General features: G+C 44.0%; 1 protein-coding gene across 4 annotated transcripts in view; it reads left to right on the top strand.

Annotated features, from left to right (window-relative positions):
* NRPA2 (nuclear RNA polymerase A2) overlaps window positions 1-23,255 on the top strand; it is a 164,227-nt gene that overhangs the window by 83,622 nt on the left and 57,350 nt on the right. For all 4 annotated transcript variants that reach the window (XM_086494002.1, XM_086494003.1, XM_086494005.1 and 1 more), the window contains 9 exons: window positions 1,692-1,819; window positions 1,896-1,975; window positions 2,267-2,508; window positions 2,606-2,758; window positions 4,549-4,710; window positions 4,803-4,877; window positions 4,959-5,138; window positions 5,535-5,669; window positions 5,756-5,899. In XM_086494002.1, the coding sequence (XP_086350128.1) occupies window positions 1,692-1,819; window positions 1,896-1,975; window positions 2,267-2,508; window positions 2,606-2,758; window positions 4,549-4,710; window positions 4,803-4,877; window positions 4,959-5,138; window positions 5,535-5,669; window positions 5,756-5,899 (1,299 nt within the window). The remainder of the gene's footprint in view (window positions 1-1,691; window positions 1,820-1,895; window positions 1,976-2,266; window positions 2,509-2,605; window positions 2,759-4,548; window positions 4,711-4,802; window positions 4,878-4,958; window positions 5,139-5,534; window positions 5,670-5,755; window positions 5,900-23,255) is intronic.

Here is a 23,255-nt window from a genome sequence, read left to right as displayed (position 1 = left end):
TTGGTAGGTTGAGCCATTCACAAGTGCAAGTAGAGATTTTCTCTGAAATTTACTGCCTTGATCATGCAAGGGAACACTCCTGCTGTCGGCTAAAGTACTGGTGCAATTAAAGGGGGACTAGTGGTGTTTGTCAAATGCCATCTTCATATTAGGATGGCTCAAGGGTGGTTATATAAAACTCTGCAAGATGTTTCAAGAAACCTATTGAAGCTGGAAGCTGTGGACTGCCACATTCACTGCCTTCCAGGTGCCCTGTAGATGGGGCCATCATCTGATAACTTGAAGAAAATCTGCACCTATTATTTTTGCATTGCAGTCTCCTAGTGCTTTGTAAGGACATCCTTCTACATGAATCCTCCCTTTTAGGAAAAATTCGGCACTGCAGTTCTCGCTTGAGATGGGACAACCTTGCCATCAGATGAATCCTCCTCACTCTATCCAAGCACACTGTTTGTGTGCCTTTAGAAAATTTTTCTTTTCTGCAGGTAGTACCATGGATATGGTCACTCAAAAATTTTCATATACTCCTGAAGATTTGAACCCTTTTTTATCCACATCTTTAGCTTTACATGTGCTAAACACCAAGTAAGCAAAAAGATTCTTTTTGAGTGTTATGGAAACAGCAAGAGCGGATGCAATGGGAATTGGTTGACCTTTAACTTTGATATCCTGGGTAACTGGCTTGTTCCTACGGGGTAGATTGATTATCCTTCTATTGAACTGAGGTGGGTATTATGCTTATAGAACCATGACATGCCTAGTAGAACATCATAATCGTTAAGGTCCCATCATGTGAAAATGACCTGGTCCCATCATATGGCTGAGCATGAGGATAAAGTGATCAAATAAGTGGTGTGACTGATTGTGTATGCCCTCGACAGTCATGTGCTTCTAGCCAGCTTGCCATTGCAGATCTGCTCTTCCTACCTTCTGTGTCAGTAGAGGAGATATGATGTCCTGCTGATCTTTTGGATCAACATTCAGTCATTGCTATGGTGTAAGGCTGTGGATTGGGTCGATTATGCTGCTTCTTAGAATGCCAGAATTCCTGTTTGAACGTCGTCGGAAAATTTTGATGCTTGATATGTGTGTATCTATCTTAAGCACGGAACTTGTAGAGAGTGTACGTTTAGACATCAATGGGAAAGGATAGAAATGGGTCACTATGTTGACTATTCCTCTTTGAGCAAAGATAAAACGAGTCAAATGAGTCCAGGTTCCTGAACTCTGTCCTCAAGGTGGCAATGATGATTTTCTTCAAGTTACTGTGGTGAATTTTGAACTCCTGTAGAACTGTGTATAACTTAGCACGCTAATGGGTGCAAAATGTATCTCCTTTTGTCAAGCAAAGCTCGGAAATGCGTGTGTTGATGGGAACGTTTGTAGTATCATCTGCATATGAAAGATCTGCCAGGCGTTGTTAAAAATCGTTGTCAGGTTATGCAACCTATTTGTAACATCACTTTTGATGGGAATGTTTGTAGTATCATCTGCATATGAAAGATCTGCCAGTGTTGTTAAAAATCAGTCAGGTTATGCAACCTATTTGGAACATCACTTCTCTTCTGGTCAATTTAGTTTTCCTGTAAATGAGTGTTAGTATGAAAGAACACTTTGTCAAGAGAAGGGTTTTCCTTGGAATTTTTGGTCTTAATGTCGGCTAAACATTCTCTCCTTTGTTTATTGAATAGTCAACAGGTTACACAGTTGTTGCAGAGAGGCTAAACTATCTCAGGTTTATATCTCATTTCCGCTCTGTGCATAGAGGAGCTTATTTTCAAGCGCTCCGAACCACCACTGTGAGGAAGCTGTTACCAGAGTGAGTGATGCTGCTCAGGAATAAAGCCTGGTTGGTTATCGTTCTTATTAATGCTGATTCGTGTGCCCATTTTTAGGTCATGGGGTTTCCTGTGTCCAGTGCATACCCCTGATGGAACTCCTTGTGGCCTGCTTAACCATTTGACAGTTTCATGCGGTAAGTTTGTTAATAGCTTTCAAGGGCAATAATTTGTGGAGTAGGCCCATCTGCATTGTAACAAGCATAGCTCTATTCATCTGGTCTCAAGACATTTTTCATTTGAGTTGTATGTCATTTTTTGATACTAGGAAGGCATATCTTTTGACAGCCCCTGAAAATTATCATAAAGCAATTTTGCAGAATTTTGAAACGCATAATAATGTTAGAAGAGCCACTGTACTGATTAATTTACTGCCTATCGTTTGCTGAGATGACCAGACTGATTACTTTACTGCCTATCTGTTGCAGAGATTACCCCTGACATGGAGGCAAATGGTAGTTTAAAGGACTATCTTCGGATTCGTAAGGAAATTGTTTCTCTTTTGTGTAGCCATGGTATGGTGGTTATTGCTCCTGGACTAGCACGTTGTGGTCCCCCTAGCCACCTTTCTGTCCTGCTAGATGGTCGCATGGTTGGCCATCTAGAAGCATCAAGGATTCCGGCAGTTGTTATACGTTTTCGTCAGTTGAAAGTGCTACAGAGCTCTGAAGTAAGTTTCTGACAGAAGTATTGAAAATCTATCATGCAGTTAGTAATTGTCCTCATAACTCTCTGATTTCTTTGTATAATGATCGTTTTCTGAACAGATACCTGCAGATCTGGAGGTGGCCTATGTACCATCCACATTTGCAGGTGCATATCCTGGTCTTTTTCTCTCTACAGGTCCTGCCCGAATGATCCGTCCAGTTAGACAGTTGTTTGATCAGCACTCAATTGAGAGGATTGGACCTTTGGAGCAGGTTTGTTTGCAGAATCTGTTTGTCTCTTGCGTTATAGAAGTCGTGCTTGTGTCATTATGGATACTCCACTTTGAACCTTATTGCTGTGTTCTGGTTTTTATCAAATTTCAATGCAACATGCAATGGGCTGTAGTGAATCACTGGACGCACTGCAATTGTGTGAATTTTGGCTCTGTGGAATCAGTGCCCCATTGCAAATATAGGGTAAAACAGTAAACTGAGAGGTGAAAAGTGATAGAGCAAGCCTCGATGTAGACAGATTGGGGTACAACTAAGCTAGAGACCTGTTTATCACTTGAGAGACTCTTTGGAAACCTCCAAAAACCCCTCAAAAAGTGCCATTCTTAAAAAAAAGAATCCAAAGCTTTAACATGTGTCTGGTTACTATGATACAGATTGGAAGCCAATGCTTACTGAGCCAGGTTACCTGTCTTGGTAGACTGTTGTAAAATGACGACGATTTTCTGCAGGTGATGAAGGATGGTAATTTGGTTTGCTAGGCCTGAAAAAACTGGTCATGGAGGTATCTCCGGCCTCTTTAAGAGGTTGAATTTACTGAGATGGAGAGCTTTATGTCTGTCACAAAAATATGCCGTGCCAATAGACAAAAATTGTTGCATTGTTGGCATTGGTGCCCACAATCTGCTTGAGGGTGGAAGGGTTGTTGCTAACACTCTGCTAGAGAGGGTGGCCATGCATTAAGAGTATCGAAACTGCAGAAATGATTAGATTGACAATTGATTCTCCAATATGTGATGTGGGTTGCTCCATGAGTCTACTGACTTCTTGGTTGGCTGAATTTCTTGTCGTTTGAAGGTTTTAGAAAAGCTTTTAAGGCTGAATTAAAATTTTATGGGGCTTTAAATGCTCTAGCTGGCTCCCCTGTACCCCAATTTGAGGCTTTAAACTTTGCTATGAATGCTCATCTAACATAGCTTCATGCGCCATATGACAACAGGAAAATTATTTAATATTCAATAAAAAGCGTCTTAACGTGCATGTCATTGATGATTATGTGCTGAGAGGCGTTCTGCATGATATTAATGTCGATTCATGGCATACAGTTGTAAGAAACAGAAAGATCTATGCAGCTTGCAATTTTTCACGAAAGATGGAAAATGTGAATTTTCCTGTCTGCCACTATGGGAGAAGTAGACTACTTGACATTGATCCATGTATTTATGACTGGAGGTTAATCAAGAATGGCATGTGCAATATTCTTTTGCCGTGATTAGAACTTAGTAGACTACATGGACACATACTTAAGGTTGCAGTTTATGTGAGAAAAGTTCTAGTGGCAATCTTTGTTTTCAGTTGTAAAAACAAGGATTAACTGCTAGCTAGAATTGTGCAGTCTGAAGTCACGTTCATGCCAATGTCTTGAAATATGTGATGACACAATTTACTGTACACCGCTACTGAATTCAAATTCTCTCTCTATTTTAGTGGCCACATCGATTGTGCACTTTCTACATCTGCTCAATCTGTGTGCAGCATATCAATACGTGTGACAGAACCATATAGACATCTTATGCCTGTGTACAAAGCGAGTCAGAGTAACAAGGAAGTTTTTGGGGCATCAAAGTATTGTATGCTGCTGATGTCTGAACCTGCATTTGATGTACTTCATATTTCTTACTTGGGATGCTGCTTTTACTTTTGGCAACCCGTGGATTGTTCAGGTTTAAAAGTTTAAGTTGTTGGAGGGACAACCCTTTGACTAGCTGCATGGACTTGTTCTTGGCTAAACTTCTGCGATTCCTTACAGATGGCACTCATTTTTCTGCCAGGTCTATATGGAGATTAGTTGTCCAGATGGCATCGATGGTGGACGATCAGAGGCCACTGCGACCCACATGGAGATTTCACCAATGGCAATGCTTAGTGTGGTTGCTGGCCTTACTCCATGGTCTGATCACAATCAAAGTCCACGTAATATGTATCAGTGCCAGGTGCTGACCAGTTGTCTTTCTCCGGTATTTTGACAAAAGATGCGCCAATTTTTGCGAAAAGGGCTTTACTTACTCATTTACAATGTGCTCAGATGGCAAAGCAAACGATGGGGTTTCCTTCTCAGACAATTCAGTTTCGTGCAGATAACAAACTGTATCGTCTTCAAGTATGGACAAATGCAGTCACTTTTTAGCACGGAATGGTAGTAGACTTAATTGAGTGCTAATTATTGCAAATACTTATTCAGACCCCGCAAGCGCCTTTAGCACGGACAATGCGCCATACAAAGTATCATATGGACGAGTTCCCAACTGGGACGAATGCAATAGTTGCCGTTTTATCGTACACAGGGTATGACATGGAGGATGCGATGATTATCAATAAGTCTTCAATGGAAAGAGGCTTGTGCCACGGACAAATCTACAAGGTATTTTATGGTCACTTTTTGTGTTTTCAGTGTAGGTATTGCTGGTTTAGCAACATTATTGGGTAGTCTATGGATATATGTCATTGTCCTCCATAACTTTATTCTTTGATATAAGTGATTTCTCTTTGAAATGATGGGTACTTGTTCTGCTCCTTTTTTGTAATCAGTCTTTCAGAAAAGGTCTGTGATGTTCTCTTTTCTGGGGCGATGTGTACTTGTTCTGCTCTTTTCTTTAATCAGTTTTTCAGAAAAAGTGTGTGGGTAGATCTTTAGAGGGAGGTGTCAGTTGAAATGGTTAGAAGGATTTATTCTTGTAGAGGCGAGCAGACCAGAATAGAGTCAACCTAATAGGAAAGAGAGTATTCTATGTTGAATCATTTTCTACTCTTTTGCCAGACTGAAACTGTTGAGCTTATGAAATTAAACAAAAAAGGAGATGGATTAATCAACAAGTTTGCAAGAGGAACGCAATCAATGCATCATTCTGATGCCAAGTTCTTGGACATTGATGGGCTTCCTTACATTGGACAGGTTTTTCTGAAGAACGCAAGCTTAATTAATTTGTAGAGAACCATACTGTGTCAAAGTTACTGTTGACATTTTACGATTGTTTGTAGAGGTTGAAAGGCGATGAGCCATACTGTAGTGTGTTGAATACTATAACTGGACGTGCTAAGGTTTTAAAAGTTAAACCTTCGGAAACAGCGGTTGTGGATTATGTTGCTGCAATTGGATCTGGTCCAAAGGAACCATTGCAGAAGGTAATTAACTTACTGTTTAGTATATGTACTTACGTTACTGATAGTGAATTATATAGAGTTGTCATACAGGAGAAAAATTGGGAATGCTTGAATGCAGTGAAAGCCGATGAGTAAGGGGACCATAAAGAAAGATTGTGTTGACCTTTGGGGGCATTTCTATGCCTTTTGTTGAGTGCCACACACAATACCACATACGCCCATGCTTTTTCCATGTTTGCATACAAAATCTGGCATTTATGTTTCATGGCAGCAGGTATTGGCCTTGGCCAAGTAAGGATTTTAAGCACTACTCCTCAAGAGCATAGTGTCACAACATTGTTTGTAATGTTAGAACGTCCAAAGTTCTCCGGCATTTTGTATCTGTGTTGTCCTTTTAGCCTTATATGGACGTTAATATAACATTTCATTTCATTTCATTTCTCTCCATTGGAGGGCCATTAAGAGGAGAGAGAAAATAATGCGCATTCATTGAGGACACTTCAAAGAGGACGTTCAAAAATTTAAAAAATGAGGTTTAAAATGGCTATTTTGCTGAAATTTGGGGCCGGAAGCCTTTTCACCATAGTCAAAATCCACCTTCCACCATTAATGTTCCTGGCGTTTTCGGAAACTGAAAAAGTTTGGGGATTCGGATGACAGTAGGGGTCTCTCCTTAGCGGGAAAAAGTGTCCCTACTTTTGAAGAAGCCGCTTCCTTCCCTACTAAATTTTCATCTTTATCTCTATCACCATCTCCAATCCGACTATCAGCAGAGTTACTCCTTCATCCTTCTCTATTATGGATGAACCTCGTAGGTGTAGTACTAGTCGATGGTTCACGACTCTCTTCTCCACCAATAGTACACGTCCAACTCCGAGGAGGTTAAAGTCTTCTGTTTTCTCAATCCTCATCTGCAACTCAATCAATGCTGCTAATAAATGGACAGAGATACAGATAAGCAAGGAATCTTGGGTGCTTATGTAGCCTCGTAGAAGGAAGAGACCTCGGCAGTCCAATATGTACAGGCCTTCCAAGTTCCTGGATTTTTCGAGTAATGGATTTCAAAATCGAGGTTGGGAGAAAGACTATCAAAGAGGTCCTTGTGCAACATGTCCTGGACTCATGGTGATATTATGCAGCATGGTGGTGATTGTTCCTTGATTAAAACTCCTAGAAGCAATTGTAAGCTACGCAGGTTCTTCCTCATTCAAAAGCCTCTTTATGCTACCAATTGTTTCTAAGTTTCGTTATAACATTTTTGCAGTCTTGTACCCCTCTTTCTATCAAGAGTGGGAGCCTGTGGAGTGCATCATTGGCCTCATTTATGTTGTACATGCTCACATTGGACAGATTCAATATGAGGGTAGAAGCCATAGGAGTCTAGCTGATGCTGGTATTTTCTTCTATGACCATTTCTATCAACTAGAAAGAAACCACAGAGCAGGTTCCTCTTGATTTAATTACCTTTGGAGGAGGACTGCAATTATATAGATTGGCCAATTCTTGACTATTTTGCTTTTGAATTAGTTAAAAGTAAGCTTTTCAAGGATGTTCAACGTTCACTAAGGCCTAGTGTACTGACAAAGCTCGTCAAGATAGTTCTATTCATCCCTATAACGGTGTTCATTGAGTTGTTGGGTTCACAGTCCATTAGAATTGCTAGCACAATGTTGTTGTGCAATAGTTTTGATGCTGTGTTTTACAATGGCCTTCTTGACAATGGTTGGCATACAGAGGAGTCAATCGGTATTGTCAGCGAGATTGCAGTGACAACTTAATAGTCAAGTGCATGATTGCCACACAATCCTTAGTACTATCATTCTGGCATAAAAGACTCGACTTATAGATGGCGCGCTTGTGTTGATGGATAAAGAGGTAGCTAGCCTTGAAGGCAATAGTGTGATGCACATAGAGGTCATTGACAGTGAGCTTGACCTTCACCGTCGGAGCTTTCTCGAAAACCGCCGTCGTTTGGTCCTCTTCATCTGCAACATCCACAACAGTAGACACAGATGGAGACTCATGCTTCGCCCCTGAGGGACTCTCCAGAACCCACTTCGCCTGACCCTGCAGAGCCATTCATCCGACTTGCTCCCTCACCAACTGAGCAAGTGCGTGATCTCCTCCAGGCTCGGCTTTTAGTAGAGGTGGGCAAGATCCTTGACGTTTAGCTTCTCAGGCGTGGCTATTACTATATAGAGTTTGAGACCCTCGAGATGGCGTCCAAGGTCATTGCGATGAGCCCCCTGGCCATCCGAGTAGTTCGAGCTCATTTTCGACAGTGGCGCTATGGTTTACACCCAGCTACCGACGTTCTTGGACTGAAGGAGAGTAGTGTCCAGGATAGGCTCAGAGATTGGGACCATCTTGGAGACACCTCGCACAAGAGCCTCTGTAGCTGCCAAGGCAGTTGGCATTCCCACAGTACGTGTTCTGGTTCGGACCCTCCCGAAGGTCATTCTACTACCTTGGGTGAGTGGTGGTTGGCTTCGCCAGAGCGTGGAGTATTTGGGGCTTTGGAATTAGTGCTTCATTGTCGACAGATGGGTCATCTTACGAAGGTGTGTCCTCGTAGGAGGCCCCGACCTTCACCTCAGGCTCAGCCCCAGCCTCCTAGGGCTTGCCAGTAGCATCAGTCAGAGTCACAGGGTACTCAGGGAGACTCACCCTCTGAGTCTGAGGCTTAGGCAGAGGAGAGCTGGCAGCATGTTCGTGGTGTGTGTCGACAGAGCCACCGCGTCAGTCTGGCCCTCCGGGTGGTTGCCAGGCTCCAAGCCAGCAACAATGGGTTTTCACAGGGAACCATTTCGACCCTCTTCAACAAGACGAGGTCCCAGCTCCACCCTCCACCTCAGCCTCACCTTCGATAGTCCCTCCTCTCCCCCCCCTCCCCCCCCCCCCCCCCCCCCCCCCCCCCCCCCCCCCCCCCCCCCCCCCCCCCCCTCCTGCATCCCCCACTAGCCCCCTAGCTTCCACATCTCCTCCCATTCTTACCCCGTAGCCGACCCGTGGGGCAAGACCTTTCTCGGCTGCTAGGAGATCTCTTGGCAGCTTTTGCCATGTGTCTCTTGACGAGAGAGGAACAACCTTTCTTGTGAACCCCCTTCTGGTGTAGACGTCTCCCTTTGCAACAGCTCCTTGTGCACTGACGAGCTTCCACATTCGTCGCAGGTGGGACTTCTTCGCCTACGACTTCACAAACAATCCCTGTGCTTTATGCTTGTCAAACTTGACCTTCTGGCATACCAAGCAACTGCGTACAAAATCGTCCTCGTCCTTCTTGAGTCCCAACTACGGTTTCTCGACGACCCTTCACTAGTCTTTAGGCAATTTGTTTCAAGGTTCATGTATTGTTCCTTGCAGCTAGAGGGATAGAGGCCCTGGACATAGCGGTTGGACTTTGGACTCAGTAATAGATTGGCTGCAGGCACATGCCCTCGAGTGACACCTCCATACTTGGCAGGATGTAGACACATTGTGGTACACTTCTTTGCTGACACGTAGTGACAGTTCTACAGAGGACTCGTCTACAGATAGTTCGGACTCTGATGACGACAACTTTTACGGAAAGAAGAAGAATTTTTACAAAGCCAACCAGTATAACTTTCTGGAAGACAAAAGCAAGAAAGTCCTAGAGTTTAAGGAAGGTGGACATTCAATAAAATTTGACACGTTTTCTGGACGCAGAGTCTGAGTGTGAGCGCCTACCTGCAATCTTGTACTTTGAACTCGGATTAATACAAAAAGAAATACCGAAAGGTGCGCCAGTCTCTGGGGCCAATAACTCTAGGCACGGAACTCCGTCGCGGGCCAGTGTCGATTCAATTCTAAACTGTGAACTATTTTGAAGTAGTTATTTGTGTTGTGGCGGTAGATTCTCGACTTGGAGTGTCCAAGTCGTTTTCAGGATACACAAATCCATTAGGAGAAATTTCTGTCTTTCCTCTAATTCCTCGAGCAGATCTTGCACTCGTGCGATATTAAAGGCTCAAGAAAGTTATTAGTTCTAGAATCACGTAGGCAACTCGTCATTCAAGTGTTTCCAGCAGATCAGAAGTTTCTTTATTCGAGAATCTATTAACTCAATTCCATCTTCTCAACCTCGAGAAGAATAATCTTCCTAGAAATCAATCTAGGTATCTATGTTTTAGGCAACTCGTCATTCAAGTGTTTCCAGCAGATCGGAAGATCGGAAGTTTCTTTATCTGAAAATTTATTAACTTGACTCCATCTTCTCAACCTCGAGAAGAATAATCTTCCTAGAAATCAATCTAGGTATCTATGTTTGTGCATAATCAGGCGTGGGTGGTCTTGAGGATATCAAACCTCTTGTGTCCTCTCGTATAGGGCATATCAGATTATGAATCTTTTATCTTGTTTGAGCATGTTTGCCTTGGGTAAACAGAGTCTATCTCTACCTGGCTGATGCAGGAGCTCGAAAAGATCCAACAAGATGTAATGTACCACATAGTAGCCAACAACACCTGGTTGGCCACTACAACTCTGCTTGCCAAAGGGAGTCGTGCCGAACTCAAATGTAGCAACTTCCTCCTAATGGACAGGAGAAGGGGAGCAATGTGTTTCTCAGGAGACAAGTCCAGGACAACCTGACAACCAAAGTAGCGAACTACAGTCCCTTGGGGAATCCATCTAAAGCCCTCACTTGGCAACCAATTAGGCATAGGAGCACTGGCAACCCAGAAAGCCACTGTCTTCCTCCCATTGATCAATGCGCCTGATTCAAAGCAAAATGTCTCTGGAGCCTACTCACACCTATGCAAGTTGGCCTTCTGACCCTCCAAGTACAAAGGTGAGTCGTTTGCAAACTCAACATCCAATAGCTCATCGCCCTGAATAGGGAGCGCTAAGCCACTGCTAGGGAATAAAGGCCTAAGTGCCTTGTACTTATTAACTTATAAGTTAAAAGACTTATAAGTGAGGGGGCCCAAGTGTGAATGGCCCCCTAGTCACTTACTCATATACTCAAAGGTCAAGCCCAAATAAACACAATCGTGACTTTCCCAGATTTCTACGAGCGTTCTCTCTCTCTCTCTCTCACGTTTTCTCTCTACGTGAGCTTCTTCTGCGCCACTCTCCTCTTCTCCTTCACTCTCATCACATAGAGTAGCAAGTGGGCTCTCTCTCCTGCTCCCCCACACATGGTATCAGAGCTTTAGGGTTTCCAAGAGAGCCATTCTTGCAACACAGATCAGAATTCTGTTCTTGCTCGCTGCGGGAAGGATATTCAACCGTTTTCGATCAACTCTGTCGCGAAGGGATCCTCTCACCGTGTAGAATCGACCTCCGGTGACAGTTTCCCCAAAATTAGGGTTTCAAAAACTGGCGAACAGCAGCCTATTTCTGCTGAAATTGACCAATTTCGGGGTCAATTTGATGCAATTTCATTAGGGCAAGTCCCACAGGTCAATCTTACAGGTGTTTCCACCAACAAGGTTCTGAAAATTCAGCAAAACAGGTGTTTATAGGTCTGATTTTTGCCCTAAAACAGGGAATTTCAGCAAGCAAATGATGTATACACCTTGTGGAAACCTTTGGTAAGGGTTTGGCAGTGAATGTACGCTGTTTTGGGGTGATTTCGCGTGAAATTTGCTCGCTGTTTTTCTGTAACAGCAAGCTGTTTTTTGCCCGATTGCGCACATTTGGGCGTGTTTAGGTCGGCAAAACAGGGTTTCAGTGTTTGCAATCACTCAGAATGGCTTCTAGCAGTGAAAGTGGCAATTTGTTGCACATTCGCAAGCTTGAAGGTGCCCATAACTTTGCTATATGGAAGAAGCAATGTTATAATGTGATGTTGCAGAAGAAACAGGCGAAACCTATTAAGTTACAGGGTGTGAAACCGGTTGATATAGAGGTTGAAGAATGGGAAGAAGTGGACGAGTTGGCTCGCTCCACGATCATGCTTTCGGTGTCTGACAATTTACTCTTCAATGTAGAGAATGAGCAGACAGCATGGGGCATGTGGAAGCGCTTAGACGAGTTGTATGCACAGCAGAGTGCTGCCAGTAAAGGGTATTGGCTTAAGAAGCTTATGGATCTCCGTATGAAGGAGGGCACGCACATGTCAGTGCACCTCAATGAATTCAATTCTATTTTCAGCCAACTGACAGAGCTGAAATTCACGATTGATGAGGAGTTCAAAGCTACTTTTCTGCTATGCACATTGCCCGAGAGTTGGGATGTATTCCGGACAGCTCTTAGTAACTCAAGTGCTTCACTTAAGTATGCAGATGTAGAGAGTTCTCTCTTGATGGAAGAGATGAACAGGAAGAACACCACAGGTGGGTCTTCTAATGCATTGCACTTGAGAGGCAGGTCTCAACAGAGGGAGAAATCTGACAGTAAGGACAGGGCACGCAGTAAATCTCGTAGGAAAGATGTTGTGTGTCATCATTGTGGAAAGAAAGGGCATTATAAACGGGAATGCTATGAGTGGAAGAAAGAGAAGAACAAGGGTACTGAAACTGATGCAAAGGACAAGGGAAATGCCAAGAAGAGCACTGTGTTGATTGAGGAAATCAATGTTGCTAGTAGTTGTGACAGTGACAGCAGCACTGATGTACTCAATGCCTCTTCTGTGGATGCACATACCCTTGCTATGGGTTCTGATGTGGACATGCATACTTGGATTCTTGATTCAGGTGCCTCCTTTCATGTAACACCTCATAGGGATTGGTTTACACAGTACTCAGGTGAGGTGCAGGGCACTGTTTATTTGGGAGACAACTATGCATGTGACATTGCAGGTATTGGCAGTGTCCAGTTTTCCTTTGCTGATGGTATGACTTTTGTTTTGCACAAAGTGCGCCATGTGCCACAACTCAAGAAGAGTTTGATTAGTACAGGGCAGCTAGATGATGCAGGCTATCACACCACTTTTGGTGATAGCAAGTGGAAAATTTGTAAAGGGGCCCGGATTGTAGCCAAGGGTTGTAAATCGGACACTTTGTATCCTTTGCATGTATCTAGTGTGCGTGACCATGTTGTCGCCGTAACCGAGCAGCCAAGTGTTTCTTTGTGGCATGGCCGGTTGGGACACATGAGTAAAAGAGGAATGGAAACTCTGTCTCGTTGTGGTTATTTGCCGTGTTTGAGGTATGCTGATTTTCCTCATTGTGAGCACTGTATTTATGGTAAGCACAGTCAAACACCGCACAAAAGGTCTCTTTCTTTGAAGTCTGACAGGTTAGACTTAGTGCATTCCGATGTATGTGAAATGCCACAGTTGTCCTTAGGGGGAAAGAAATATTTTGTCTCGTTTATCGATGATGCTACACGTAAGGTGTGGGTGTATCCAATACGTGCTAAAAGCGATGTTTTGGATACTTTCAAGAAGTTTCTTGCGTTTGTTGAGAATCAAACTGACAAGAAGCTTAGGTCTTTGCGCTCAGACAATGGGGGGGAGTATGTATCAAAAGCATTTATTGACTTTTGTGCTACTAAAGGTATTAAAAGAGAGCTCACGGCTCCTTTTAATCCCTCTCAGAATGGAGTTGCAGAGAGGTTGAACCGGACTATCCAAGAGAAAGTTCGGAGTATGCTGTCACATGCTGCATTACCTCATGGTTTTTGGGCAGAAGCTGTGCAAACAGCTATTCACTTGATTAATCGCTCACCTAGCAAGGCTTTGGGTGGAAAGGTGCCTGAGGAGGTGTGGTCTGGCAAGCCACCCTCATATGCACATTTAAGAGTGTTTGGTTGTGAGACCTATGTTCACATCCGGAGTGAACTGCGCACCAAACTAGAACCAAAGTCTCATAAATGCATTTTCCTAGGATATGGTGAGGATGGTGAAATGGGGTATAGATTATGGGATCCCGCATTACGGAAAATCATACGTAGCAATGATGTCATCTTCAATGAGAATTGCATGCAGAAACAGCCCACAAAGGTCGAGGAAGTGCGCCGGGTTGTTTTTCGTGAAGATGTTACATATGGACAGCCAAGAAGGCCCAATGTTCAGCAGCCTTTACATGCTGAAAATGGTGCTGAAAATCAGCCATTAGCTGCTGAAAATCAGCCCCAACAAGTTGCCATTGATGCACCATAGGTAGGGGAACAGGTTGATGCTCCTAGACCGCCCGTTGTTGCGATGCAACCGGCTGAACAGCCTGCTGTTTTTGATGGTTTACAGGCTGAAAATCCACCTGTTATGGATCATTGGGTGCGTAGGTCTACTCGGGTGACAAGGCCCCCCGATAGATATGAACCGTCTTTGGACTATGTCATGCTTACTGATTGTGGTGAGCCGTCTTGCTATAAAGAGGCTATGCAACGGGAAGATAGTAAGAAATGGTTCAAAGCAATGGTTTCGGAAATGCAGTCTTTGGAGAAAAACCATACATGGGACTTGGTTGATTTGCCTAAAGGGCATAAGGCTCTGCCATGTAAATGGGTTTACAAGACCAAGGTCACGTCTGATGCTTCTTCTAAGTACAAGGCACGTTTGGTTGCTAAAGGGTACAAGCAAAAGCATGGTGTGGATTTTGATGAGATTTTTTCTCCTGTCGTAAAGCTTGCCACATTACGTCTTGTTTTAGGCCTGGTTGCTTCTGAAGATATGGAGTTAAAGCAAATGGATGTCAAAACAACGTTTTTGCATGGCGATTTACTTGAGATGATCTATATGATGCAGCCAGAAGGTTTTGTGTCAAAGGGGCAAGAGAAGAAAGTATGTAGACTCTTGAAGAGCTTGTATGGTTTGAAACAGTCTCCCCGTGCATGGTATCACAAGTTTGATACATTCATGAGGTCTCAAGGATACAAAAGAAGTAATTCTGATCACTGTTTGTATATCAAAACGGCAAGTGATGGATCTCTTCTATTGCTGATTTTGTATGTTGATGACATGCTTATTGCGGGTAAAAATGTCACGGAGTTGGATGCATTACAGCAAAGCTTAAAGAATCGCTTTGACATGAAGGATCTTGGTGATGCTAATCATATTTTGGGCATGCGTATCTCTCGAGATAGACCCAACAGGCGTCTGTATCTATCTCAATGAGATTATGTTAATAAGGTGCTACATCGTTTTCATATGGATGGGGGAAAGGCACTTGGTACTCCGCTGCCTCCATATGTAAAACTGACTGCACATGACTGCCCAAACACAGATGATATGCGGGCTGAAATGGCCAAGATTCCTTATGCATCAGCCGTTGGCAGTTTGATGTATGCTATGGTTGCTACTCGTCCGGACATTGCATTTGCGGTGGGAGTGGTAAGCAGGTACATGAGCAATCCTGGCAAAAAGCATTGGGAAGCAGTGAAGTGTATCTTGAGATACTTGAAAGGCACTAAAGACTTGTGCATTTGTCTTGGGAAGAGTGAGACATCTGTGCATGGCTTTACAGATGCAGATTTTGCTGGACATCCAGATTGCAGGAAGTCTACCTCTGGATATGTGTTTACATTCACAGGAGGTGCAGTTTCTTGGATTTCTAGACTGCAAAAATGTGTTGCTTTGTCTACCACTGAGGCTGAGTATGTGGCTGCCACTGAGGCATGCAAAGAAGCTTTGTGGCTCATGCGTTTGGTAGAAGAGCTTGGCATTAAGTCACCGGTTCCTGTGCTACACTGTGATAGTCAGAGTGCTATTATGCTTGCAAGGAATCCTGTTTTTCATGCCAAGACAAAGCACATAGAGGTGAAGTATCATTTTATCAGAAGTGTGCTTGATGACAAGAGCATTACACTTGTCAAGGTGCACACAGATGACAATCCTGCAGATCTTTTGACCAAGAGTCTTCCAGCAGAGCGGTTTGCATATTGCCAACAGATGATGGGTGTTGGAGGAGTAAGTGCATGATCAGCTGATGTATTATAGTTAGTTGATTCTTTGATCTCCCAAGGTACATTGCCTTTAGGTGGGAGGTTGTTAGGGAATAAAGGCCTAAGTGCCTTGTACTTATTAACTTATAAGTTAAAAGACTTATAAGTGAGGGGGCCCAAGTGTGAATGGCCCCCTAGTCACTTACTCATATACTTAAAGGTCAAGCCCAAATAAACACAATCGTGACTTTCCCAGATTTCTACGAGCGTTCTCTCTCTCTCACGTTTTCTCTCTGCGTGAGCTTCTTCTGCGCCACTCTCCTCTTCTCCTTCACTCTAATCACATAGAGTAGCAAGTGGGCTCTCTCTCCTGCTCCCCCACAGCCACGCAGACCAACTTGCTGTGAAACCAAGAATCTGCTCATCGCCCCAACATAGAACAGAAAGAGGAAGGGGGCTAGAGCATAGCCCTATCTGACTGAGCATGTGAGCATGAAAGGATCTCCTCTACCTCCTGCCAAAAGCACTTGACTGTGTGCACGTCTATAGAGAGCTGACACACCCTTGATCCAAGCATCTGAGAAACCCAACTTGTGTTGAGTGCCCTCCAAGAAGTCCCAGTCAACTCTGTCGTAGGCCTTTTCAAAATCGAGAAGAAGTATCACCCGATCCACACCTAGAAAGCGCGCGAGGGTAGACGCCTCCCAAAAAGTGAAGATGTTGTCAAGGATACTACGCTCCTTGACAAAACCTGTCTGGATCCCATGTATAATGCTCTCTAGAAGTGGTTGAATCCTCAAACTCGGAGCATTGGCTAGAATTTTGTAGGTTGAATTAGAAGAACTTTCAAAAGAAGAAGAAGAAGAAGAAAGAGAATTGGGTACTCCTTCAAATAGAACACGCTTCTTCTGTTTTCTGGCCTTTTCAAATGTAGACTGACGACCCAAATAACCCGGGAAGTCAGTGTCTTTCTTTTGCTTTTTGTCGTGCTTTTTAGCTTTGTTCTGTGCGTCAAAAAGCTGAGCAATTCGTGCATCGACCACCTCTTCTAATTCCTTCTTTGTATGCTTCTTGGGAGTAGGAGGTTTCTTTAGAGCGGGTTTTGGGGGTGGTTTTGTGGTTTTCTACCACTGCGTGTGCACCTCTTCGAAAGAAGTCTTGCTCATATATTTAGCCAATTTCGGGTCCTTGGCAAAATTAAGCATCATCTTTGTTGCATCGCGGATCAATTGTCGGCGCTCCATCTCTTGACGCTTTGCCTGAGTAGGCCGAGGCGGGCCATACTCCTTGCTGGAATCGTGGTTGTGATCTCTTCCCGCATCTCTAGATGTAGAGGGAGTCGATTGATCTTTGCTTGAGGCCATAGGTGCCGCGGAAAAAAAAATTAGGGATCGGAATTTCTCGTAGAAGAGAAATCGGCCGTGGCTCTGATACCACTGAAACCGACTTGGACACTCCAAGTCGAAAATCTACCACGACACACAAATAACCACTTCAAAACAGTTCACAGTTCACAATTGGTTCGACACTGGCCCGGCGAAGTTCCGTGCCTAGAGTTATTGGGCCCGAAGACTGGCGCCCCTTTCGAAAGGGGTGCCAGCCTTTGGGGACAATATCTCTAGGCACGAAACTCCCCGGGGCTAGTGTCGAATAAATTGAGAACTGTGAACTGTTTTGAAGTGGTTATTTGGTGCTGTCGCGGTAGATTCTTGACGGCCGATTTCTCTTCTACGAGAAATCCGATCAGAGCACGGCCGATTTCTCTTCTACGGGAAATCCGATCCCTATTTTTTTTCCACGGCACCTATGGTTTCAGGCAAAGATCAGTCGACTCTCTCTGCATCTGGAGATGCGGGAAGGGATCACAACGAAGATTTGGGCAAGGAGTATGGCCCGCCTCGGCCTACTCAGGCGGTGCGTCGAGAGATGGAGCATCAACGATTGATCAGCGACGCAACAAATATGATGCTCAATTTTGCCAAGACCTGAAATGGCAAAATATATGAGCAAGACCACTCTGGAGGAGGTGCACACGCAGTGGCAGAAGACCTTAGAACCACCCCGAAAACCCGCTCTCAAGAAACCTCCTACTCCCAAGAAGTATACAGAGAAAGAATTAGAAGAGGTGGTTGATACACGAATTGCTCAGCTTTTTTTGACATGTAGAACAAAGCTGAAAAGCACGGCAAGAAGCAGAAGAAAGGTGTTGACTTCCCGGGTTATTTGGGTCGTCAGTCTACCTTTGAAAAAGCAAGAAAGCAAAAGAAGCATGTATGATTTGAAGGAGTACCCGATTCTTCTTCTTCTTCTTCTTCTTCTGACAGTTCTTCTAGCTCATCTGACTCTAGGGAAGAAGATTGAAAAGGCAGAAAGCGAAGGCAAAAGTAATGCTTCGGAAAGGGAAAGAAAAAAGGCAAAGAAGCCTAAATCTCGCCCCGTGAGTGACAGTTCTACAGAGGACTCGTCTACAGATAGTTCATACTCGGACGACAACAACTTTTATGCAAAGAAGAAGAATTTTTATAAAGCCAACCAGTATGACTTTCTGGAAGACTTAAGTAAGAAAGTCCAAGAGTTTAAGGAAGGTGGACAGTCAATGAAATTTGACATGTTTTCTGGTTATAGAGATGCTTCGAATGCTTTGTCTTTTGTACAGTAGTTTGACATCGCTTTCGCGGGAGGGCGTTACTCAAAGCACTCTAAGATTCGGAGAGCTGCCCCTCACTTTAGTTGCCTCTTACTTTAAGGGGAATGCTTGAACTTGGTGGTCCACGCTTCCATTAAGCAAGACTGCGCCAGTTAAATGGTTGAAATTCAAGAGGCTTTTTATTTCTTCTTGACTGACTCGAGAGTATGAACGTGATATACGAACTGCTTGGAACCATCTTCGGATGACTAAGAAGGATACAGTGGACGCTTATTGGGAGAGATTCTGGAGCTCTTTTCTATCCGTCTCTTCATTTAAGAAGATCTCGTTCAGGGAACAGATTGAGCGGCTTACCTTGGGTCTACCTACAGAGATCCGAGATCAGTGCTTGGAACAAAAGTCAGCTTGTATTCAAGAGTTGATGAGTCATGCGAAACGGGGTTTTGCCATTCACTTTGGCAGTTTGACCTACCCCACTGATGAGATCATGACACTAAGAGACGAACAGACTTTGACAAATGTAAGTAGAAAGAGGAAGAGCAACCCAGAAAAGAAAGAAAAGGATGCACGACCCAAACTCACTCCTCGAGAGAGAGCTCTCTACATCAAGGAGGGGAAGTGCTTTGGATGCGGGGAAACTGGACATACCTCTGTGAAGTGCCCTAGAAAGGCACAGAAAGAACAAAATGACAAGGACGACGAAAGGCTTAAGAGTTTGAGAGCAGCTGAGGAACGTGGAAGAAAAGGCAAGATGAAAACATGACTGGTTCCAGATTCAGTGGGTACCGATCCGAGCACGTCGGACGAGAGTACAAAACTTTGCCAAGCTTGGGGCAAAGTGAAAGATCAAGAAGCCCTGATCTACTTTGATGGAGGAGCCAAGGCCAACTTCATTTCACCGGAATTGGCGGTGCGGCTCGAGATCACTCCCGATTGGATGGGACCACTTGCGGAGGGAGTTCTAGCGGCACCCGGCAGGGACGTAGCCATTACACCTCTCATTCGCAAACTTCGGTTGCATTCTCAGGGGTATTTGGGGCATGAGGACTTCTACATAATGCCTTTGGAAGGTTGTGATGAAAGAGTTGAGTGATGAGGATAGGAGAAATATGTCTGAACTTGATAAAGAACGCCAAGATTTTCTCCATGCTCATGCCGATTGCTTCTTAGAGGGTTTGCCAAGCGAGTTACCTCGTGCTCGTCCTGAAAATCATACCATTTGTTTGATTTCTGGAAGCACACCATCGAACCGGCCACCTTACCGTGTGAGCCGAGCACAAAACGAAGAGATTATGAACCAAGTGAAAGACCTCTGGGAAAAGGGTCTTGTCCAGCCTAGTACTTCACCGTATTGCTCTCCAATGTTGTTGGTTTTGAAGAAAGACGGATCTTGGAGAATGTGCATCTATTATAGAGCTCTCAACAAAATCACCATCAAGAACAGATTTCCGATTCCTAGGATCGATGATATACTCGACAGGTTACAGGGATCCTTGTGCTTTAGCAGGATTGACTTCAAGAGTGGATATCATTAGATCGGAATCGCGCCGGGAGACATCTACAAGACAGCCTTTCGCCTTTCGGACTACTTTTGGGTTATTTTAGGTTTTGGTGATGCCTTTTGGCTTAACCAATGCTCTTTCGACATTTAATCCGATGGTGGACATGATTTTTCGAGATTACAGGCTATTTGTTGGCACTTTCTATGATGATATCATTGTTTTCTCCAAGAATGAGGCAGAACATAGGGATCATCTGCTTCAAGTCTTTCAGGCATTACGAGATCACAAGTTAGTGATTAATGCCAAGAAAAGTGAAATTTTCCTACCGGAGATACGCTTTTTGGATACATTGTGTCAACAACAGGAGTGCAAATGAATTCGGCCAAGATAGAGACTATTCGTGATTGGCCCGATTTGAAGAATGTCCATGAAGTTAGAAGCTTCGTGGGATTGTGTTCGTACTACAGGCGGTCCATTTGAAAGTTTGCAGAGGTTGCTTCCCCTTTGCATATCTTGACACTAAAAGGAGTCCCTTTCTCGTGGGGACCCATAGAGGTGACTGCCTTTTAGAGTTTGAAAGAGAAATTGACTACGGGACCAGTTTTGACTGTGTCGGACTTGCAGAAGTCATTTGAAGTATATTGTGATGCTTGTGGTCGTAGTCTAGGTGCGGTCTTAATGCAAGAAGGCCATGTCATTGCTTACGAGAGTCGATTGTTCTCAAGGCCGGAATTGATAGCACAGATTTATGAGAAAGAGCTTTTCGCGGTTATCCATGCACTACCTACTCGGAGCGGATTTTATTGTCTTGGCACAGAGGCAGCTTTTGGAAAAGCAGATTTGTTGGGCGAACATCTTGTCAGAGTTTCACTTCCAGATTATCCATGTTCAGGAACAAAAGAATTTGGTGGCAGATGCTCTGTCTCGGAAGCCATTGGTTCTGGCTATTTCCGCGATACATTATAGGAGCTTCGAGGATATGGTCGACTGGTATACCACATATCCAGATTTTGCAGACGTTTTCACACGGATACGGGATGGGGAGATAGTAGCGGGATATTCCATTCGGAATGGCTACTTGGTGAGGAAAACCATGTTGTGCATTACATAGCCGTTGAGTGAAAAGGTTATGACCGAATGCCACTGTCCGGCTTTTACAGGTCATCGCGGCATTGCTACCACCATGAAAGGGGTAGAGAGATACTTCTTTTGGCGGAGACTCAAGAAGGATGTGGACGAGAGTTTGTACGCAATTGCTTGGTATGCCAGCAGGTCAAGTTTGACAGGCATAAAGCACAGGGATTGTTACAGCCTTTGTCCATACCCACCCGCCCCTGGGAAAGTATTGCAATGGATTTCATTTTTAATCTCCCGAGAACACAGAGTGGTCACGATGGTATCTGGATTTCCAGTGAAGAAAACAATCAAGCCAAATCACTTAGCGAGGTTGTTTGTGGCCTAGATTTTTAGATTACATGGCATGCCTGAGACGATTGTCTCCGACAGGGATCCTAGATTTACGAGTTTGTTTTGGAAGGCAATTTGGGAGAACATTGGCACGCGGTTGCAATTCTCGTCATCTTTCCACCCGCAGACTGACAGGCAATCTGAGATTGCCAATTCAGTGGTTTTAGATTTATTGAAGTCTTATATCTCGGATCAGAAGACTGAATGGGAAAAGTATCTACCTTTGGTGGAATTTGCCTACAACAACACGATACACTCTTCGACGGGTAAGGTATCATTTGAGATTGTTGAAGGTGCTATGAAGGTCCACCCTTCCTAAGCACGAAAGACAAGATTTTTGAAGCCGATGAATATACGCGCGACTTAGACACGGCTTTCGCCAAGGTCCGCGAGGCTTTGCACAAATCTCAAGAATGACAGAAAAAAGAAGCAGATCGCCATCGTCGCAATTTGAAAGCGAAGGAGGATGATTTGGTGCTCTTACGTTTTGAGAAGGCACGCCTGAGAAAGAAGAACGGAAAGGAGAGGCTTTTTCCAAAGCTTAGTATGAGATACTACAGACCTTTCCAGATCTCTGAAAAGATGAATGATGTCTCCTTCCGACTGAAACTGCCCGAAACTTGGAAGATTTACAATGCATTTCATGTGAGTCTCTTGAAACCTTTCAAGGTGATGTGCCTGACGATGGGGAGCTTGATGAGCAACCCGAAGTGGAAGAAAACGAGGAGATCCTTGAACAGATTTTGGCACATAAGGACACTAAGAATAAGGATAAAGTAAGAAGGCGATTCTTGGTTAAATTCAAGAACTATCTTGCATTGGATGCCAAGGGGATGGAGGGGCAGGACCTAGCAGATACTCCTCAGATTGTGAATCTTTACCTTGAACCTTTTGGTTTAGCATAGTCTATTCCAAATGGAACCCAGAATTCAGCTTGGCCGCAGATCTGGTGCAGTGGGATGCACAAGAGGGGAGTTAACCCACTCCTTTGTCAACAGATGACTTGATTTTTGAATACTAGAGTCACTGATGTCTCTTTGAGCTTCAGGGATACTGAGAGCTGACAGCATTCTGCTTTAAGACTTTATGAAATGGAATTCCGGAAAATGAAGCTGATTTGTTCTTGACTTGTTTTTATGTGCAGGAACTGATAGACGAATTGGTCTAATTCATCTCGAATAGGCATGGTTGCAATAGGGGTTCGTCAATTGGGCGTCTATGAGATTCCTGAGTGGATCTAGATGCAATTGCTAACTGCATTGCCGATAAATCATGGTCTAAGATCCGAATGAATGTTGAATGTCATGTGATGTCCTGTGATGTCGTGTGATGTGATTGTCGATTGGTACATGTGCTAGATGTGTGTTTCTAGTGCGTAGGTACTAACAGTCAGTGTCTGCTAAGGCATTTTATGGCTTCTGTTTGTTTGCAGGCGTAATCGAGGGTGATTACAATGCTTTCAAGAGGGGGCTATGTCACAAACTGGTGACGTGGCTGCCCAGTACACACACATGCACCCGCCTATTGGTCCCGATTGAATGATGACATGGCTGTACTGTACAGACATGCCCGTGTTTTGCGGCTCGAATCACAAAAACAGTACTGACGTGGCAACCCGCGTTTTACGGCGCTGATTGCAGAATTTCTGGCAGCTCTTGGGCGATGCTATTCCTACGCTGCTAGACTTGCTTTTTCTACGCAAGATGAGAAAAAAGATGAGAGAGAGAGAATTCTTTTGCTTTATTTTACTAAAGCACCAAAGAAAGAGAGAAAAAGAGCCTTTGCTTTATTTTGAAAGCTTTTAAACTTAGAAGCTTTTGGGGTTTTTGATTTTCAGCTTTTGGGCTGTGCTTTTGGCATGCCATGTAATCTTTGAATAAGTGGGCTGGCCTCTCACAGCTAAGAGCATCTGGACGCAGAGTCTTAGTGTGACTGCCTGCACGCACTCTTATACTTTGAACTCAGATTAATT

Source organism: Adiantum capillus-veneris, chromosome 21 (genome assembly GCF_014529385.1).
Source record: "Adiantum capillus-veneris isolate H3 chromosome 21, ASM1452938v2, whole genome shotgun sequence".
Taxonomy (NCBI): domain Eukaryota; kingdom Viridiplantae; phylum Streptophyta; class Polypodiopsida; order Polypodiales; family Pteridaceae; genus Adiantum; species Adiantum capillus-veneris.
This window is presented reverse-complemented; position numbering and strand designations above follow the sequence as displayed.